This window comes from Hemitrygon akajei, chromosome 28, assembly GCF_048418815.1.
Source record: "Hemitrygon akajei chromosome 28, sHemAka1.3, whole genome shotgun sequence".
Taxonomy (NCBI): Eukaryota; Metazoa; Chordata; class Chondrichthyes; order Myliobatiformes; family Dasyatidae; genus Hemitrygon; species Hemitrygon akajei.
The window spans coordinates 18012931-18030422 of record NC_133151.1 but is presented as its reverse complement, the minus strand read 5'-3'; the positions used below and the strand labels follow the sequence as shown (position 1 = coordinate 18030422).

At 51.3% G+C, this 17492-nt stretch overlaps 2 protein-coding genes across 8 annotated transcripts in view; one reads left to right on the top strand and one right to left on the bottom strand.

Annotated features, from left to right (window-relative positions):
- LOC140717725 (neutral alpha-glucosidase AB-like) overlaps positions 1 to 13204 on the top strand; it is a 105983-nt gene extending 92779 nt beyond the window's left edge. For all 4 annotated transcript variants that reach the window (XM_073031413.1, XM_073031412.1, XM_073031410.1 and 1 more), the window contains 4 exons: positions 6418 to 6531; positions 8697 to 8809; positions 9288 to 9388; positions 11705 to 13204. In XM_073031413.1, the coding sequence (XP_072887514.1) occupies positions 6418 to 6531; positions 8697 to 8809; positions 9288 to 9388; positions 11705 to 11814 (438 nt within the window). In that variant the 3' untranslated portion in view covers positions 11815 to 13204. The remainder of the gene's footprint in view (positions 1 to 6417; positions 6532 to 8696; positions 8810 to 9287; positions 9389 to 11704) is intronic.
- trpt1 (tRNA phosphotransferase 1) overlaps positions 195 to 17492 on the bottom strand; it is a 38430-nt gene continuing 21132 nt past the window's right edge. For 2 of the 4 annotated variants that reach the window (XM_073031414.1, XM_073031415.1), the window contains exons 6-8: positions 14971 to 15027; positions 13775 to 13933; positions 195 to 334 (exon numbers count right to left, since the gene is read on the bottom strand). In XM_073031414.1, coding sequence (XP_072887515.1) covers positions 210 to 334; positions 13775 to 13933; positions 14971 to 15027 — 341 coding nt within the window. In that variant the 3' untranslated portion in view covers positions 195 to 209. Of the gene's footprint in view, positions 335 to 13297; positions 13485 to 13774; positions 13934 to 14970; positions 15028 to 17492 lie in introns of those variants that run through there. The other 2 variants (XM_073031416.1, XM_073031417.1) reach the window with 2 other exon arrangements.

Genomic DNA, 17492 nt, shown 5'->3' with positions numbered 1-17492 from the left:
TCCTGTGCCGCTTGTGATTTTATATAACTCTATAAAATCACCCCTCACTGTCCTACACACAACAAAAACAGCCCCAAGCTGTTCAGTCTCTCTCCATAAGTCCCAGCAATATCCTCGTAAATCTCCTTTCTTTTTAAATCACAACTACAAAAGTTTATCCACACATAAAATGCACAAAAACTACAAGCATCAGGGATTTACAAGACAAATTAAGATAGGTTACTATTATTTATTAAGCGGGCTGGTGGCGTAGTGGCATCAACACCAAACTTTGAGGCAAATGGTCCCGGGCGGGTTCGAATCCGGCCGGCTCCTTGCACACTTTCCATCCATGCTGGGGTGAGGGACAAAAAAAGCGGAGAAAGATTAGCACGGGGCACAGAGGAACAGCTGGTCCCTATAAACCGCTGTTTCTGGAATCCCCCACTCTACCTGTGGCATCTTTGTTCCAAATGTGGCCTCAGCAACCTCTTGTACAGTACTAGATTTTTATATGATTTCAGAAGATGTGGCCTCCACAGAGCCCTCCATTAGATAGATAGATACTTTATTCATCCCCATGACCATCTGGGGTTACCCGGAGAGACAGGAACAAGCAAGGTAGCCAATGTTTGTAAAAGAACTGTGGCAAGTTCTCCAAGATGCTTGGAACAACATACCAGTCGATTTTCCTGTAAAACCGCATGGCAGTGTACCTAAGAGAATTGGTGCAGCCTTAAAGGCAAAGGTGGTCACACCAAATATTTGATTTAGTTTCTTTTACTGTTTATTGCTCGTAAAAAAAAAATAATTATTTTTAGAAACTGTTCATTCATTACTTTGAAAGCATCTTCGCTTTACAGAACTTGCACAGAACTGTCCGACTTTGACATAACATCCCGACTGTACCCAGTGCCCTGACAGATGAGGGCCAGCGCACCAGAGGCTGCCTTCGCCTCTGTGTTTACCCGTGACGCCACTTTCTGGGAACCCTGTCCCTGCACTCCTGTGTCCCTCTGTTCTACAACAGTCCAACTGTTCCCTAACTTGTCTTTGCCAAAACTGGCACTTAACTGAATTAAACTCCTTTTACCACTCGGCCCACTAACCCAGCTGGTCAAATTCCTTCTGAAAATCCTGATAGCCACCTTCACTGTCAATGACGAAATCTCTCTTCAAATCACCCGCAGTCTTACTCATAGAAACACACACAAAGTGCTGGAGGAACTCGGGCAGGCAGCATCTATGGAGGGGAATAAATAGTTGACATTTCGGGCCGAGACCCTTCATCGGGACTCACCGGGTTTTGAATGAACAAGCCAAACTCAGTCCGGATGGGGTGACATTGACATCGATTTCTTTGACTTCCGTACCCTTCCTCACCTCTGATTTTGTTTTTCACACATTCTGGTGGCCCTCCCTCGTAACCTTCTGCTGCCTTCCCTGATGACTGCCCATCACATCTCTCTAGTGTCTCTCCTCCTCGTCTTTCTTCCATGGTCCTCTCCAGTATGATTCCTCCTTCAGCCTCTTTCCCCCCTCTCCATCCAGCCTCACTTCATCCCCCACTCTCCTTCCAGCCTCACTTCTTCCCCCCTCTCCTTCCAGCCTCACTTCATCCCCTTCTCTCCTTCCAGCCCCTCACTTCATCCCCCTCTCTCCTTCCAGCCCCTCACTTCATCCCCCTCTCTCCTTCCAGCCCCTCACTTCATCCCCCTCTCTCCTTCCGGCCCCTCACTTCATCCCCCCCTCTCCTTCCGGCCCCTCACTTCATCCCCCCCTCTCCTTCCGGCCCCTCACTTCATCCCCCTCTCTCCTTCCGGCCCCTCACTTCATCCCCCTCTCTCCTTCCGGCCCCTCACTTCATCCCCCTCTCTTCATCCCCCCCTCTCCTTCCAGCCCCTCACCATCCCCCTCTCTCCTTCCAGCCCCTCACTTCATCCCCCTCTCCTTCCAGCCCTTCACTTCATCCCCCTCTCTCCATCCAGCCCCTCACTTCATCCCCCTCTCCTTCCAGCCCCTCACTTCATCCCCCTCTCCCCTTCCAGCCCCTCACTTCATCCCCTCTCTCCTTCCAGCCTCTCACTTCATCCCCCTCTCTCCTTCCGGCCCCTCACCATTCCCCCCTCTCCTTCCAGCCTCTCACTTCATCCCCCTCTCTCCTTCCGGCCCCTCACCATTCCCCCCTCTCCTTCCAGCCTCTCACTTCATCCCCCTCTCTCCTTCCGGCCCCTCACCATTCCCCCCTCTCCTTCCAGCCTCTCACTTCATCCCCCACTCCCCTTCCAGCCCCTCACTTCATCCCCCTCTCCTTCCAGCCTCTCACTTCATCCCCCTCTCTCCTTCCGGCCCCTCACCATTCCCCCCTCTCCTTCCAGCCTCTCACTTCATCCCCCCCTCTCCTTCCAGCCTCTCACTTCATCCCCCCTCTCTCCTTCCAGCCTCTCACTTCATCCCCCTCTCTCCTTCCGGCCCCTCACCATTCCCCCCTCTCCTTCCAGCCTCTCACTTCATCCCCCACTCCCCTTCCAGCCCCTCACTTCATCCCCCACTCCCCTTCCAGCCCCTCACTTCATCCCCCTCTCTCCTTCCGGCCCCTCACTTCATCCCCCTCTCTTCATCCCCCCCTCTCCTTCCAGCCCCTCACCATCCCCCTCTCTCCTTCCAGCCCCTCACTTCATCCCCCTCTCCTTCCAGCCCTTCACTTCATCCCCCTCTCTCCATCCAGCCCCTCACTTCATCCCCCTCTCCTTCCAGCCCCTCACTTCATCCCCCTCTCCCCTTCCAGCCCCTCACTTCATCCCCTCTCTCCTTCCAGCCTCTCACTTCATCCCCCTCTCTCCTTCCGGCCCCTCACCATTCCCCCCTCTCCTTCCAGCCTCTCACTTCATCCCCCTCTCTCCTTCCGGCCCCTCACCATTCCCCCCTCTCCTTCCAGCCTCTCACTTCATCCCCCCCTCTCCTTCCAGCCTCTCACTTCATCCCCCTCTCTCCTTCCGGCCCCTCACCATTCCCCCCTCTCCTTCCAGCCTCTCACTTCATCCCCCACTCCCCTTCCAGCCCCTCACTTCATCCCCCACTCTCCTTCCAGCCTCACTTCATCCCCCCCTCTCTCACCCACCTAGAGTGTTGGAGAAGACTGTCTCTGAACATTCAACACATCGATCCTTACAGCAGCGACGGACCACAGCGAGTTATCACAAAGCAACCCGATAAAATGCAATGTGCAAATGACTGTTTAAGTGATATGTACAATTAGCTTGTAAACGTAGACTGATCGTGTGTACATTAAGTGACGTTTGGTGCAGGAATACGGGACCTCTGATAGGAAATGAAGGTACTGTCGGCAAGAGGAATTCTTCAAGGTAGCAACAGGGCAGATGAAAACACCGCAGGGCAGTGTAGGTGTGAGGTGTGGAGTGACAGTGAATGGGGGATGGTGAGGGACTGTGGAGAGGAGTGTGTCAGTGTGGAGTGACAGTGAATGGAGGGTGAAGGGGTGGTGAGGGACTGTGGAGAGGAGTGTGTCAGTGTGGGGATGAGGTGTGGAGTGACAGTGAATGGGTGATGATGGGGGTGGTGAGAGACTGTGGAGAGGAGTGTGTCAGTGTGGGGATGAGGTGTGGAGTGACAGTGAATGGGTGATGAAGGGGGTGGTGAGGGACTGTGGAGAGGAGTGTGTCAGTGTGGGGATGAGGTGTGGAGTGACAGTGAATGGGTGATGATGGGGGTGGTGAGGGACTGTGGAGAGGAGTGTGTCAGTGTGGGGATGAGGTGTGGAGTGACAGTGAATGGGGGATGAAGGGGGTGGTGAGGGACTGTGGAGAGGTGTGTGTCAGTGTGTGGATGAGGTGTGGAGTGACAGTGAATGGGGATGAAGGGGGTGGTGAGGGACTGTGGAGAGGAGTGTGTCAGTGTGGGTATGAGGTGTGGAGTGACAGTGAATGGGGGATGGAGGGGGTGGTGAGGGACTGTGGAGAGGAGTGTGTCAGTGTGGGGATGAGGTGTGGAGTGACAGTGAATGGGTGATGAAGGGGGTGGTGAGGGACTGTGGAGAGGTGTGTGTCAGTGTGGGGATGAGGTGTGGAGTGACAGTGAATGGGTGATGAAGGGGGTGGTGAGGGACTGTGGAGAGGAGTGTGTCAGTGTAGGGATGACGTGTGGAGTGACAGTGAAAGGGGGATGAAGGGGGTGGTGAGGGACTGTGGAGAGGAGTGTGTCAGTGGGGATGAGGTGTGGAGTGACAGTGAATGGGGGATGAAGGGGGTGGTGAGGGACTGTGGAGAGGAGTGTGTCAGTGTAGGGATGACGTGTGGAGTGACAGTGAATGGGTGATGAAGGGGGTGGTGAGGGACTGTGGAGAGGAGTGTGTCAGTGTGGGGATGAGGTGTGGAGTGACAGTGAATGGGGGATGGAGGGGGTGGTGAGGGACTGTGGAGAGGAGTGTGTCAGTGTGGGGATGAGGTGTGGAGTGACAGTGAATGGGGGTGAAGGGGGTGGTGAGGGACTGTGGAGAGGTGTGTGTCAGTGTAGGGATGACGTGTGGAGTGACAGTGAATGGGGGATGAAGGGGGTGGTGAGGGACTGTGGAGAGGAGTGTGTCAGTGTGGGGATGAGGTGTGGAGTGACAGTGAATGGGTGATGAAGGGGGTGGTGAGGGACTGTGGAGAGGTGTGTGTCAGTGTGGGGATGAGGTGTGGAGTGACAGTGAATGGGGGATGAAGGGGGTGGTGAGGGACTGTGGAGAGGAGTGTGTCAGTGTGGGGATGAGGTGTGGAGTGACAGTGAATGGGGGATGAAGGGGGTGGTGAGGGACTGTGGAGAGGAGTGTGACAGTGTAGGGATGAGGTGTGGAGTGACAGTGAATGGGGGATGGTGAGGGACTGTGGAGAGGAGTGTGTCAGTGTAGGGATGAGGTGTGGAGTGACAGTGAATGGGGGGATGAAGGGGGTGGCGAGGGACTGTGGAGAGGAGTGTGTCAGTGTAGGTATGAGGTGTGGAGTGACAGTGAATGGGGGATGGAGGGGGTGGTGAGGGACTGTGGAGAGGAGTGTGTCAGTGTGGGGATGAGGTGTGGAGTGACAGTGAATGGGGGTGAAGGGGGTGGTGAGGGACTGTGGAGAGGTGTGTGTCAGTGTAGGGATGACGTGTGGAGTGACAGTGAATGGGGGATGAAGGGGGTGGTGAGGGACTGTGGAGAGGAGTGTGTCAGTGTGGGGATGAGGTGTGGAGTGACAGTGAATGGGTGATGAAGGGGGTGGTGAGGGACTGTGGAGAGGTGTGTGTCAGTGTGGGGATGAGGTGTGGAGTGACAGTGAATGGGGGATGGAGGGGGTGGTGAGGGACTGTGGAGAGGTGTGTGTCAGTGTGGGGATGAGGTGTGGAGTGACAGTGAATGGGGGATGGAGGGGGTGGTGAGGGACTGTGGAGAGGAGTGTGTCAGTGGGGATGAGGTGTGGAGTGACAGTGAATGGGGGATGGAGGGGGTGGTGAGGGACTGTGGAGAGGAGTGTGTCAGTGTGGGTATGAGGTGTGGAGTGACAGTGAATGGGGATGAAGGGGGTGGTGAGGGACTGTGGAGAGGAGTGTGTCAGTGGGGATGAGGTGTGGAGTGACAGTGAATGGGGGATGAAGGGGGTGGTGAGGGACTGTGGAGAGGAGTGTGTCAGTGTGGGGATGAGGTGTGGAGTGACAGTGAATGGGGGATGGAGGGGTGGTGAGGGACTGTGGAGAGGAGTGTGTCAGTGGGGATGAGGTGTGGAGTGACAGTGAATGGGGGATGAAGGGGGTGGTGAGGGACTGTGGAGAGGAGTGTGTCAGTGTGGGGATGAGGTGTGGAGTGACAGTGAATGGGGGATGAAGGGGGTGGTGAGGGACTGTGGAGAGGAGTGTGTCAGTGTAGGGATGAGGTGTGGAGTGACAGTGAATGGGGGATGGTGAGGGACTGTGGAGAGGAGTGTGTCAGTGTAGGGATGAGGTGTGGAGTGACAGTGAATGGGGGGATGAAGGGGGTGGCGAGGGACTGTGGAGAGGAGTGTGTCAGTGTGGGGATGAGGTGTGGAGTGACAGTGAATGGGGGATGAAGGGGGTGGTGAGGGACTGTGGAGAGGAGTGTGTCAGTGTGGGGATGAGGTGTGGAGTGACAGTGAATGGGGGATGAAGGGGGTGGTGAGGGACTGTGGAGAGGAGTGTGTCAGTGTAGGTATGAGGTGTGGAGTGACAGTGAATGGGGGATGAAGGGGGTGGTGAAGGACTGTGGAGAGGTGTGTGTCAGTGTAGGTATGAGGTGTGGAGTGACAGTGAATGGGGGGGAAATAAAGGGGGTGGTGAGGGACTGTGGAGTTGATGGGGATGTACTGGTGGTGAGATTTACGTTGGACTGTTTCCCTGTGGTTCCTTTGGCAAGGGGGTCTGACATTTTGCACTCTAATTCACCAGATCCCAGTCTACCAGAGAGGAGGCACCATCATCGCCCGGAAGGAGCGTGTCCGGAGATCGTCGTCCTGCATGCACAACGATCCCTACACCCTCTACGTGGCCCTGGATGCACAGGTAACCCCAGCACAGCTCTCCCTGCGCTGTGAGCAGAATTAGACCGTTTGGCCCATTGAGTCTTCTCCGCCATTTCAGCATAGCTGATCCATTTTTCTCTCAACAAGTCTTCTTGAAATGAATGCCAACATTGCATTCAGACCCAGCCTACAAAATAACCTTTAGGAAATCCTGCACAAGGACTCCCAAGTCCTTTTGAATCTGTTTTTTAATATTCTCTCTTCATTTAGAAAATAGTTAACTCTTTCATTTCTTCTACCAAAGTGCATGACCATACACTTTCCAACACTGTATTCCATCTGCCATTTCTTCGCCCATTCTCCTAATCTGTCTGTCCTTTTGTAGCCTCCCCACTTCCTTAAAACTACTTGCCGCTCCACCTATCACCTGCAAACTAGCAACAAAACCATCAATTCCATCATCCAGAGCATTGATAATAATGTAAAAAGAATCAATCCCAACATAGACCCCCGTGGAACACCACTGGTCAATGGCAGCCAACCAATAAAGCCTCCCTTTATTCCCACTCTTTGCCTCCTGCCAATCACCCACTGCTTTATCCATGCTAGAATCTTTCCTGTATTACCATGGGCTTTTATCTTGCTAAGCAGTACCATATACAGCACCTTGTCAAAGGCCTTCTGGAAATCCAAGTACACAACATCAACTAGTTCTCCTTTGTCTATCCAGTTTGCCATTTCTTTCAAAGAATTCCAACAGATTTGCCAGGCAAGATTTTCCCTGGAAGAAACCCTGCTGACTTCGGCCTATTTTATCATGTGCCTCCCCGAAACCTCATCCTTAATAATCGACTCCCAACATCTTCCCAACCATCAAGATCAGACTAACTGGCTTATAGTTTCCTTCTGTCTCCCTCCTCTTGAAGAGTGGAGTAACATTTGCAATTTTCCAGTCTTCCAGAATCTAGTGATTCTTGAAATATCATTACTAATGTCTCCACAATCTCTTCAGCCACCTTTTCTCAGAACCTTGGGTCCAGGTGATTTATCTACCTTCAGATCTTTCAGCTTCCCAAGAACTTTCCCTCTAGTTACGGTAACTTCACACACTTCATAACCTCCGACACCTGGAACTTCTACCATACAGCTAGTGTTTTTCCACAGTCAAGACTGATGCAAAATACTAACTCAGTTCGTCTGCCATTACCACCTCTCCAACATTGTTTCCATTGGTTTGATACCCACTCTCACCTCTCTTTTACACTTTATGTATCTGAAGAAACTTCTGGTATCCTCTTAGCTAGCCTACTTTCATATTCCATCTTTACCTTCTTAATGACTTTTTAGTTGCCTGTTGGTTTTGAAAGCTTCCCAGCCCTCTGACTTCCCACTAATTTTTGCTTTATGTTGGCTTTGACTTCTGTTATCCACGGTTGTGTCGTCTTTCCTTTAGAATAATTCCTCCTCTTTGGGATGTATATATCCTGTGCCTTCTGAATTCCTTCCAGTAATTCCAGCCGTCGCTGTTCTGCCATCACCCCTGCCAGTGTTCCTTTCCAATCAATTCCGGCCACCTCCTCTCTCATGCCTCTGTAATTCCCTTTACTCCACAGTAACACTGATCCATCTGACTTTAGCTCCTTGTGTCTGACCTTTGAATCTACACGGCACCAAACTAGCTAACAATCGCTGTGACCAGGCACGGTAACAGCTGCCTGTCTGGAAAGTTTAAAGCCTCCCTTCAAGTTGACACTGCCTCAACCAAGGGCAGGGCTGGAGGTGCCGGGGGGGTGGGGGGCAGGTTTAGTGGCACAGCGAGTAGAGTCTCTGCCTTACAACTCTTGAGAGACCGAGAGACACCAGTTCAACACTGACCTCCGACTCTGTGTGTGTGTGACTCTCTATCTGCCTCTCCTTTTGTCTCTGTGTCTCTCACTGCTGTATGTTTCACCCCTACGTCCCAACACCACGCAGGGTCAGTGGGTGGATTGAGGGAATTAATGGCAATAAATTGGGATTTGTGTAAATGGGCACTGCTCATGGAAAGCAGGTCTGACATGGGGTTGTTGTAAAGGCCGAATGGTTTGAAGCCAGTTAGAACCATCGCTGGGTCAACTGTGAGTACAGGCTGCTAACTATTTGGATTGGGATCAAAGATGTCTCTCGCTCTCAAACCTGACCTCCTCTCCCTCCTCTTCTCCCCAGAATTCTGCCGAGGGGGATTTGTTTGTTGACGATGGCCACACCTTCAACTTCGAGACAAAGGGCGAGTACCTTCACAGGAGATTCACCTTTGCAAACAATTCCCTCACCTCCAGGTATGTGACCGATGGGGGAGGGGGGGTGCTTGTTAAAGATTCAGTGACACAGGTTTAAATTTTGCACAGATGCAGCAGTTAAATTCAAAGATTTAATTAAATGAAAATTAAATCCAGTGTTAGTAACAGTAACGACTGTGACTCCAGTCTGTTGGTCTGGGTCCGTGCCTGACTCCAGTCCGTCCTCACCCCGTCTGGGTCCGTGCCTGACTCCAGTCCGTCCTCACCCCGTCTGGGTCCGTGCCTGGCTCCAGTCCGTCCTCACCCGGTCTGGGTCCGTACGTGACTCCAGTCCGTCCTCACCTGGTCTGGGTCCGTACGTGACTCCAGTCCGTCCTCACCCGGTCTGGGCCCTTACGTGACTCCAGTCCGTCCTTACCTCTTGTGGATATTTTGCGTAACCAGTGATAGTTGAATATATTTTTAAATCCTGATTTACTGGGGGGAGGTGTGTTTAATGTTCTGAATTTAATTTCAGATCTGCAGCTCCCAAGGGTCACTTCAGCACCCCTGCTTGGATAGAGAGGGTGGTTGTCCTGGGGACGAGGAAACCCTCTTCCGTTGTTCTTAAACTTCCCGGTAAGTGTGAACACCAACCACTGGAGCACATCCTCTTGGCTCTCTCGCCGCTCCTGATCCAGGCAGGGTAGGGGGCTATATAACACACGCAAAGTGCTGGAGAATCTGAACACTTCTGGAGGGGTATTAGGGCATGCCATCCCTCGAGACGCGTATGATGTTCTCCTAAGGGGGTGTCTATTGGTGGGCCCTCGGGTGATTGTAGAGGCCAACTCAGGATCCAGATATTCTCGTGCAAGAGTTAGCGATGGCTGTGGTTGGGTCTTAAATGACCTGGATGAGGAAGTGGAGGGATGGGTTAGTAAGTTTGCTGTGGTTGGGGGTGTTGTGGATAGTGTGGAGGGCTGTCAGAGGTTAAGCAGGACATTGATAGGATGCAAAACTGGGCTGAGAAGTGGCAGATGGAGTTCAACCCAGATAAGTGTGAGGTGGTTAATTTTGGTAGGTCAAATATGATGGCAGAATATAGTATTAATAGACAATAGGTGCAGAAGTAGACCATTCGGCCCTTCGAGCCTGCACTGCCATTTTGAGATCATGGCTGATCAACTACTATCAATACCCGGTTCCTGCCTTGTCCCCATACCCCTTGATTCCCTTATCCATAAGATACCTATCTAGCTCCTTCTTGAAAGCATCCAGAGAATTGGCCTCCACTACCTTCCGAGGCAGTGCATTCCAGACCCCCACAACTCTCTGGGAGAAGAAGTTTTTCCTTAACTCTGTCCTAAATGACCTACCCCTTATTCTCAAACCGTGCCCTCTGGTACTGGACTCTCCCAGCATCTGGAACATATTTCCTGCCTCTATCTTGTCCAATCCCTTAATAATCTTATATATTTCAATCAGATTCCCTCTCAATCTCAATTCCAGTGTGTACAAGCCCAGTCTCTCTAACCTCTGCGTAAGACAGTCCAGACATCCCAGGAATTAACCTCGTGAATCTACGCTGCACTTCCTCTACAGCCAGGATGTCCTTCCTTAACCCTGGAGACCAAAACTGTACACAGTACTCCAGGTGTGGTCTCACCAGGGCTCTGTACAAATGCAAGAGGATTTCCTTGCTCTTGTACTCAATTCCCTTTGTAATAAAGGCCAACATTCCATTAGCCTTCTTCATTAATGGTAAGACTCTTGGCATTGTGGAGGATCAGAGGGATCTTGGGGTCCGAGTCCATAGGACACTCAAAGCAGCTGCGCAGGTTGACTCTGTGATTAAGGAGGCGTACGGTGTATTGGCCTTCATCAATCATGGGATTGAGTTTAGGAACTGAGAGGTAATGTTACAGCTGTATAGGACCCTGGTCAGACCCCACTTGGAGTACTGTGCTCAGTTCTGGTTGCCTCACTACAGGAAGGATATGGAAGCCATAGAAAGGGTGCAGAGGAGATTTACAAGGATGTTGCCTGGATTGGGGAGCATGGTTTAAGAGAATAAGTTGAGTGAACTTGGCCTTTTCTCCTTGGAGCGACAGAGGATGAGAGGTGACCTGATAGAGGTGTACAAGATGATGAGATGCATTGATCGTGTGGATAGTCAGAGGCTTTTCCCCAGGGCTGAAATGGCTAGCACGAGAGGGCACAGTTTTAAGGTGCTTGGAAGTAGGTACAGAGGAGATGTCAGGAGTAAGTTTTTTACTTAGAGAGTGGTGAGTGCGTGGAATGGGCTGCCGGTGACAGTGGTGGAGGCGGATACGATAGGGTCTTTTAGGAAACTCCTGGACAGGTACATGGAGCTCAGAAAAATAGAGGGCTGTAGGTAATTTCTCAGGTAAGGACGTGTTCGGCACAGCTTTTTGGGCAGAAGGGCCTGTATTGTGCTGTAGGTTTCATGTTTCAGTCTCTCCTTTTGCAGTTGCCGCTTGTTCTCTGCAGCACGGCGGAGGTCACTCTGAGAGAGCAGCTCCCTCTCGAACAGATCTCCTCCGAGCGTAACTACTGTCCCGGGTTTAGATGTCATGTTGACTTTCCTCAAGCTGATTTTGATGTTACCTTTGAATGTTTGAGTTCCACACTGATTGGACTGGTGCTGAACTGTTTCAATCTCCGCCGTTCATCAGGGGCGAGGTGCGGGCTCTCCGTATCGTACTGGCCTGGCTTGAGCGTATGTGGACATCTAGGACACAGCATCCATAGTCACCCCCCGAACAATGGAGGGCCTCAAAATTTGAATCGTTTCCTTTGCCCACCAAGAACTCCCCTTGGATTGTAGGATCAGTGGGTTAGGCATCCGGATGGCATGACCTATTCATCGCGGTTATATTGTTTTATTGTGCACCTCACTTTGACCAGTCTGCCTGTTGCCCCCCCCTGCAGATGGAACTGAATCGAGGCTGGACTTCGAGTACAACACGGAACCGTCCGTTCTGACCATCCGCAAACCGGCTGTGAACGTGGCCTCTGACTGGACGCTGGACATCCTATAGTGCCCGATGGCTTCCTCACCCTCTCTCTCCCCCCGTAGGGTAGTCAGCTGCTTTCGTCGGCCTGGGACAGGATCGTGGACTCAAAACATCTGCTCCCCTAAGTGTGCATCCGGACTAGACGGTGCGCCCTTGGGTTGGACGCTGCCTTGCTCCAAACGCACCCGAGGACTCCTCCCCCCTCATGTGGCACCATTAATTTTGTTTTGAAGTTCAGATGCTGTCTACCTTGCCTGCCTCGTACGATTTACTTGTCTGTCCTACTAATTCTTCCCCTGATTTTTTTCCGTCTCTCGTCCGTCCAACTATTGATCTGCAAGATCTCGCTCACTCACACTGCCTCAGTGTATGAACCAGTAAATGCGCTCTTTATCTCTGCCCTTGTCGTTGTCTTCCCCTTCATGAGTGTTAACTTTTGTACATTTTTTTTTAAATACCCGTTTTCTTGGAGAATGAAAACGATCTTCATTCTGCTAACAAACTGCACTGAAACCGGGCTTTAGTTTCCAGGGCTCAGCTTGCCTGCCGTCTCCTCGGGGAAGAAGTCTTTGGAAGACCACCTACCCTAAGCTTGATGCTTTGTATCGGACGAGCAGGCGCTCTGCCGTAACCCTGGAGAATTTCATGACCAAACTTCGTCTGCAGGTAATTCCTGCTTTTCCTCTTGGCTGCTACCCTGTCGGAGAGAGCAGGAGTATTTTGGGCTTCTTTGGAAGGTTCCAGACTTTTTTTTTGGCTCTCACTTTCTCCTGTACTCTCCTCTGATTCTGGGGCCATCCCCTCTCCCCTCCCTAGATGTTCCCCACCGTACAGTTCTTGGGACTTGCTGATCACGGGTTTAATTTGGCACTGAAACTGCAGTTCTTGTCTCTGAACTCCTTCCCCACCCACCTGCCACAGTAATCTTCACGATCACCTCACTGGCTGTGGGCACGTGTATATATTTGTCTTTTATAGATTACTTGCAGCAGTCAAAGTCTGATTGAAATGAGGAAAAATTCAATTTGATTCTCTCCGGTCTGTGACGTTCCTGTGCTGGCCCTGCTTGGAGACTGGGGCAACGGCCATCGGGGGGGGGGGGGGGGGGGAGGGGGAATCGGGATCATTGTACAAAATTGGGAGATCGAGCTGTTTGTCCCTGAATGTGCCCTGTCAGACCCTACACCGGGTGGGAGGTGTCATTTCCAGAGGGACTGTGCTCTCCCTTCCCCAGTCTTGGGCCGGAGGGTGGTGGGGGAGCACAAGCCTCTCTGAGCCCTGGGCTGGTGGGTTCTTCCCATCCTGGAGGACTTCTGCCATTCAAAGCTGAAGGAAAGTTTTCTCAGACCAAAATGATCTCTTGTGTGGGATTTTTTTTGATAAGTGGATTAGAAATAAAATGGATGAAACTGTGGATTGTTTGTGTGTGTGTGATAAATTTCTAAATCTCACCCACGCTTGTTAAGAGCACCAGGCCTGAACTAGGGAACTCAATGACGACTCAGCATTGACAAAGTAGTTGTATATTGCACCGAGAGAGAGCGTGAGTGTCCAAAGTAATCCAGTCGTTTCTGCTGCTGCAGGAGCCCAGTACTCGATGGTGAGTCTTTCTCTGCATTTAGAGTCCAGATGTCCCCCACTGCTGGTACACCATGCACCGTCTGAGGCTCCTCACTGCAAGGGGAGCAATCGCCCTGCAGAACGACACACAAAACAGTTTCCACAGGGACTTGCCACACCAACGCAGACCCCAAAGGCTGGAGATCCACCCCGTGATTTTTTTTTGGGAATCCCTATGACGGAACTGGGTCTCTCCTGCTTGTGTACTGGGATTTAAAAAGCTGAAACTCCGATGCTAAACTACCCAGATTCTCTGACAAGGGTGCTGTATACCCCAAGCAGAGGTAACCCCCCCCCCCCCACCTTACTCTGGATCGTAAACACTGTCCGATTTCCATACCCTCTTCATAAAGTGACACCCTACCCACAGAAACGCCGTCTGATTGCGAGATGATCGTAGCCAGAAACTCACTGGTTGGTTTTAACTGGAGAACTTTCTGGAAGTACTTCGGGGGTAAAACCCCATGCTCGTTGCCGGGAGTTAGTATCACGTGGTTGGCGGAGAGAAAGAATGGTATCCCATCTAGGGGTAAAAAAACAAACAGGAGATTCCCAAAGTCAGGCCGGCTCCCAAGTCTAGGCTAATCACAATTCCAACGCAACGTAATGCCACCAGCCTGAACGTCTCCATTCCCTGCCTTAAACAGCACTGTCACTTGTTTTTCCAGCAGCCTGTCTGTCGTTTCTATCCTGTTAAAAGGACTGTCTCCCCTATCTGTGCCTCTCTCAGATCTCCCCAGTACTCCAGAGAAAACAACCCAAATGTGTCTGGTTACTTCTGCCCTCTAACCCAGGCAGCATCCTGGTGAGCCGCCTCTGTACCCTCTCCAAAGCCTGCCATTTTTCTGTAACGATACAGCAGACGTGGCCAGGCCACAGCTACAACTTCCCAAGTACTCCGCCCGCTCAAGGCAAGTCTGCCAGACACCATCCATCTTGAAAGCAGAACGCAGCCCCTGTGCTGAGCAACTCCCACAAAGACCAGTCTCATAAATGCCTCTGCCACCACCCTTCGCGTGTTCAGCATATCCCCCCCCCCACCCCCGGCCCAATACTTTTCTCCAATCACCTTTAAAATTATGGCCCATTGTATTAGCCACTTCCACCCTGGGGGAAAAGTGTCCGGCTGCCCACAAGGATCTATGCCTGTTAATCAACTTTTACACCTCTATCACATCCTCCTTCACTCCACGTAAAACATGCTCTCTACTCCAGGCAGCATCCTGGTTAAATCTCCTCTGCACCCTCTAAAGCTTCCACATCCTTCCTATAATGGCAACCAGAACTGAACACGATGCAGTGCGGTCTGACCAGGGTATTACAGAGCTGCAACACTACCTCTTGAACTCGATCCCCCGACTAACGAAGGCTAGGCACCATCACCACCCTATCAACTTGTGTGGCACAAGATGTCAGTAAAGGCTCCAACTCCAGTACTAGCCCAGGGTCTGGGTTCACCCGCAGGGCTACTTGCCCCCGTTCACTGCTCTGCCCTCAGACCCAGCCTCCACTTTTTGTGAGGATCACGGGGGGGGGGAAGAGGGATATTGAGAGACTCACCGCTCAGAGCCTTCTCCAGCTCGACGAAGATCGCCAGTTCACAGCTGCTCCTCATTCCTGCAAGAGGGGACACGGGGCTGAGAAAAGGGCAGCTCCAGAGACCACACATCCCAGGGAAACCTCACAACACCCTTCTGCTCTTTTTCTGCACCACTTATTTAATAAGTTCTCTTTATACATTGTAATTTATAATACTACTTTACATATCGCAGTGTACTGCTGACGCAAAGCAATTAACACATGCCAGTGATATTAAATCCAATTCTGAAACTGTAGCAGTTAGTATGTACAGCGCGTCGCAGCGCCAGCGATCAACTCCTGCTGCTGCCTGGAAGGAGTTGGTACCTTCTCCCCAGACCATGCCAGTTGCCTCCCACATCCCAAAGAGGTTTGGGTTAGGGGGCTGTGGAGCGTGGCGACACTCGCTATGCGCCCCAGCGCAGCCTCGGACTGCATTGGTCGTTAGTGCAAATGATGTCTTTCACCGTGTTTCGACGTTGTCACGACATACATGGTAAATAATATTTAAAGATTGTTTAACGTCACTTCCAGTAAAGGAGAACAAAATAATTGTTACTCCGGATTAGATGCAGCAAAAATAAAAAATAATTTTAAAAAAACAATAAATATTAACACATAAGATAGCTTATGTACATAGATTGATTGTACGTCCATAAAGTGACTCTGGGCACAGGAGTGTCTGTACATAAGGTGACTGAGAGAGGAAATGATAAAGTAGTGGTGGGTGGGTTAGTGGATGGAGGGGTTGATCAGCCTCACTGCTTGGGGAAAGGATCTGATTTTGAGTCTGGTGGTCCTGGTGTGGATGCTACATAGCCTCCTCCCTCATGGGAGTGGGACAAACTGACAAAGCTAATCTACTCTAATCCGTAGCGACAGTTTACCAATTTTAAATCCATTTTTTTGGGGATCTGGACTCCACGCGGCATTTGTTCTCTGCCGAGACTCTGAAGGAGTCTGTTCTCTGCCTGTGGAGTAAAGTTCGACACTCAGGGGCCACTTCATTGGGTACACTTGCAAATATCCAACCAGCCAATTCACAGCATTGGCAGCAATTCGATGCACAAAAGCATGCAGTCACGGTCAAGAGGTTCAGTTGTTGTTCAGACCGAACATCAGAACGGGGGAAGAAGTGCGATCTGGGGGACTTTGACTGTTGGTGCCAGATGGGGTGGTTTGAGTATCTCAGAAACTGTTGAGCTCCCGGCATTTTCACACACAACCGTCTCGAGAGAAGGGGTTCCAAGCCTTTCTTATACCATCGACCAATACTATTAAGCAAGGAATCCATGAACACGTTACAGAGAATGGTGTGAAAAATTAAAAAAACACCCAGTGAGCTGAGGTTCTGTGGGTGAAATCGCCTCGTTAATGAGAGAGGTCGGAGGAGAACGGCCAGACTGGATCAAGCTGACAGGAAGGTGAGAGTAACTCAAATAATCACCCGTTATAAGAGTGGTGTGCAGAAGAGCATTTCTGAACGCACAACACGCCGAACCTTGAAGTGGACGGGCCACAGAAACAAGACCGCGGACACACACTCAGTGGCCATTTTATTATAATAAATTACGCATTGCTTGTATGTCCCACCATCCCAATCGGGAGTGGGGGAGTCACTCCCATGCTGCTGTTGGAGAGGGAGTTCCAGGGTGGAGACCCTGTGAGGTTAACAAGCGGGAGTAGTAAATTCGTTTATTGCTGTCAACCTTCGCCTCGTAATAGGAAAGATGTGGAAGCTTTAGAGAGGGTGCAGAGGAGATTCACCAGGATGCTGTCTGGATTAGAGAGGGTGCAGAGGAGATTCACCAGGACGCTGTCTGGATTAGAGAGGGTGCAGAGGAGATTCACCAGGACGCTGCCTGGATTAGAGAGGGTGCAGAGGAGATCTACCAGGACGCTGCCTGGATTAGAGAGGGTGCAGAGGAGATTCACCAGGATGCTGTCTGATTAGAGAGGGTGCAGAGGAGATTCACCAGGATGCTGCCTGGATTAGAGAGGGTGCAGAGGAGATTCACCAGGACGCTGCCTGGATTAGAGAGGGTGCAGAGGAGATTCACCTGGATGCTGCCTGGATTAGAGAGGGTGCAGAGGAGATTCACCTGGATGCTGCCTGGATTAGAGAGGGTGCGGAGGAGATTCACCAGGATGCTGTCCGGATTAGAGAGGGTGCAGAGGAGATTCACCAGGATGCTGCCTGGATTAGAGAGCATGACTCTATGAGGATAGGTTGAGTGAGCTAGGACTTTTCTCTCTGGAGTGAAGAGGATGAGAGGAGACTTGATAGAGGTGTACAAGATGAGAAGAGGCACAGATCCAGTGGACAGTCAGAGACTTTTCCCCACCACTCTCTGTGTTAAAAACTACCTCTGACATCCCCCCTATACTTCCATCCAATCACCTTAATTCTTTTTTCCTCCAGTCCTGCCAAAGGGTCTCGGCCTGAAACGTTGACTGTTCACTCTTTTCCACAGACCTGCTGAGTTCCTCCAGCATTTTGTATG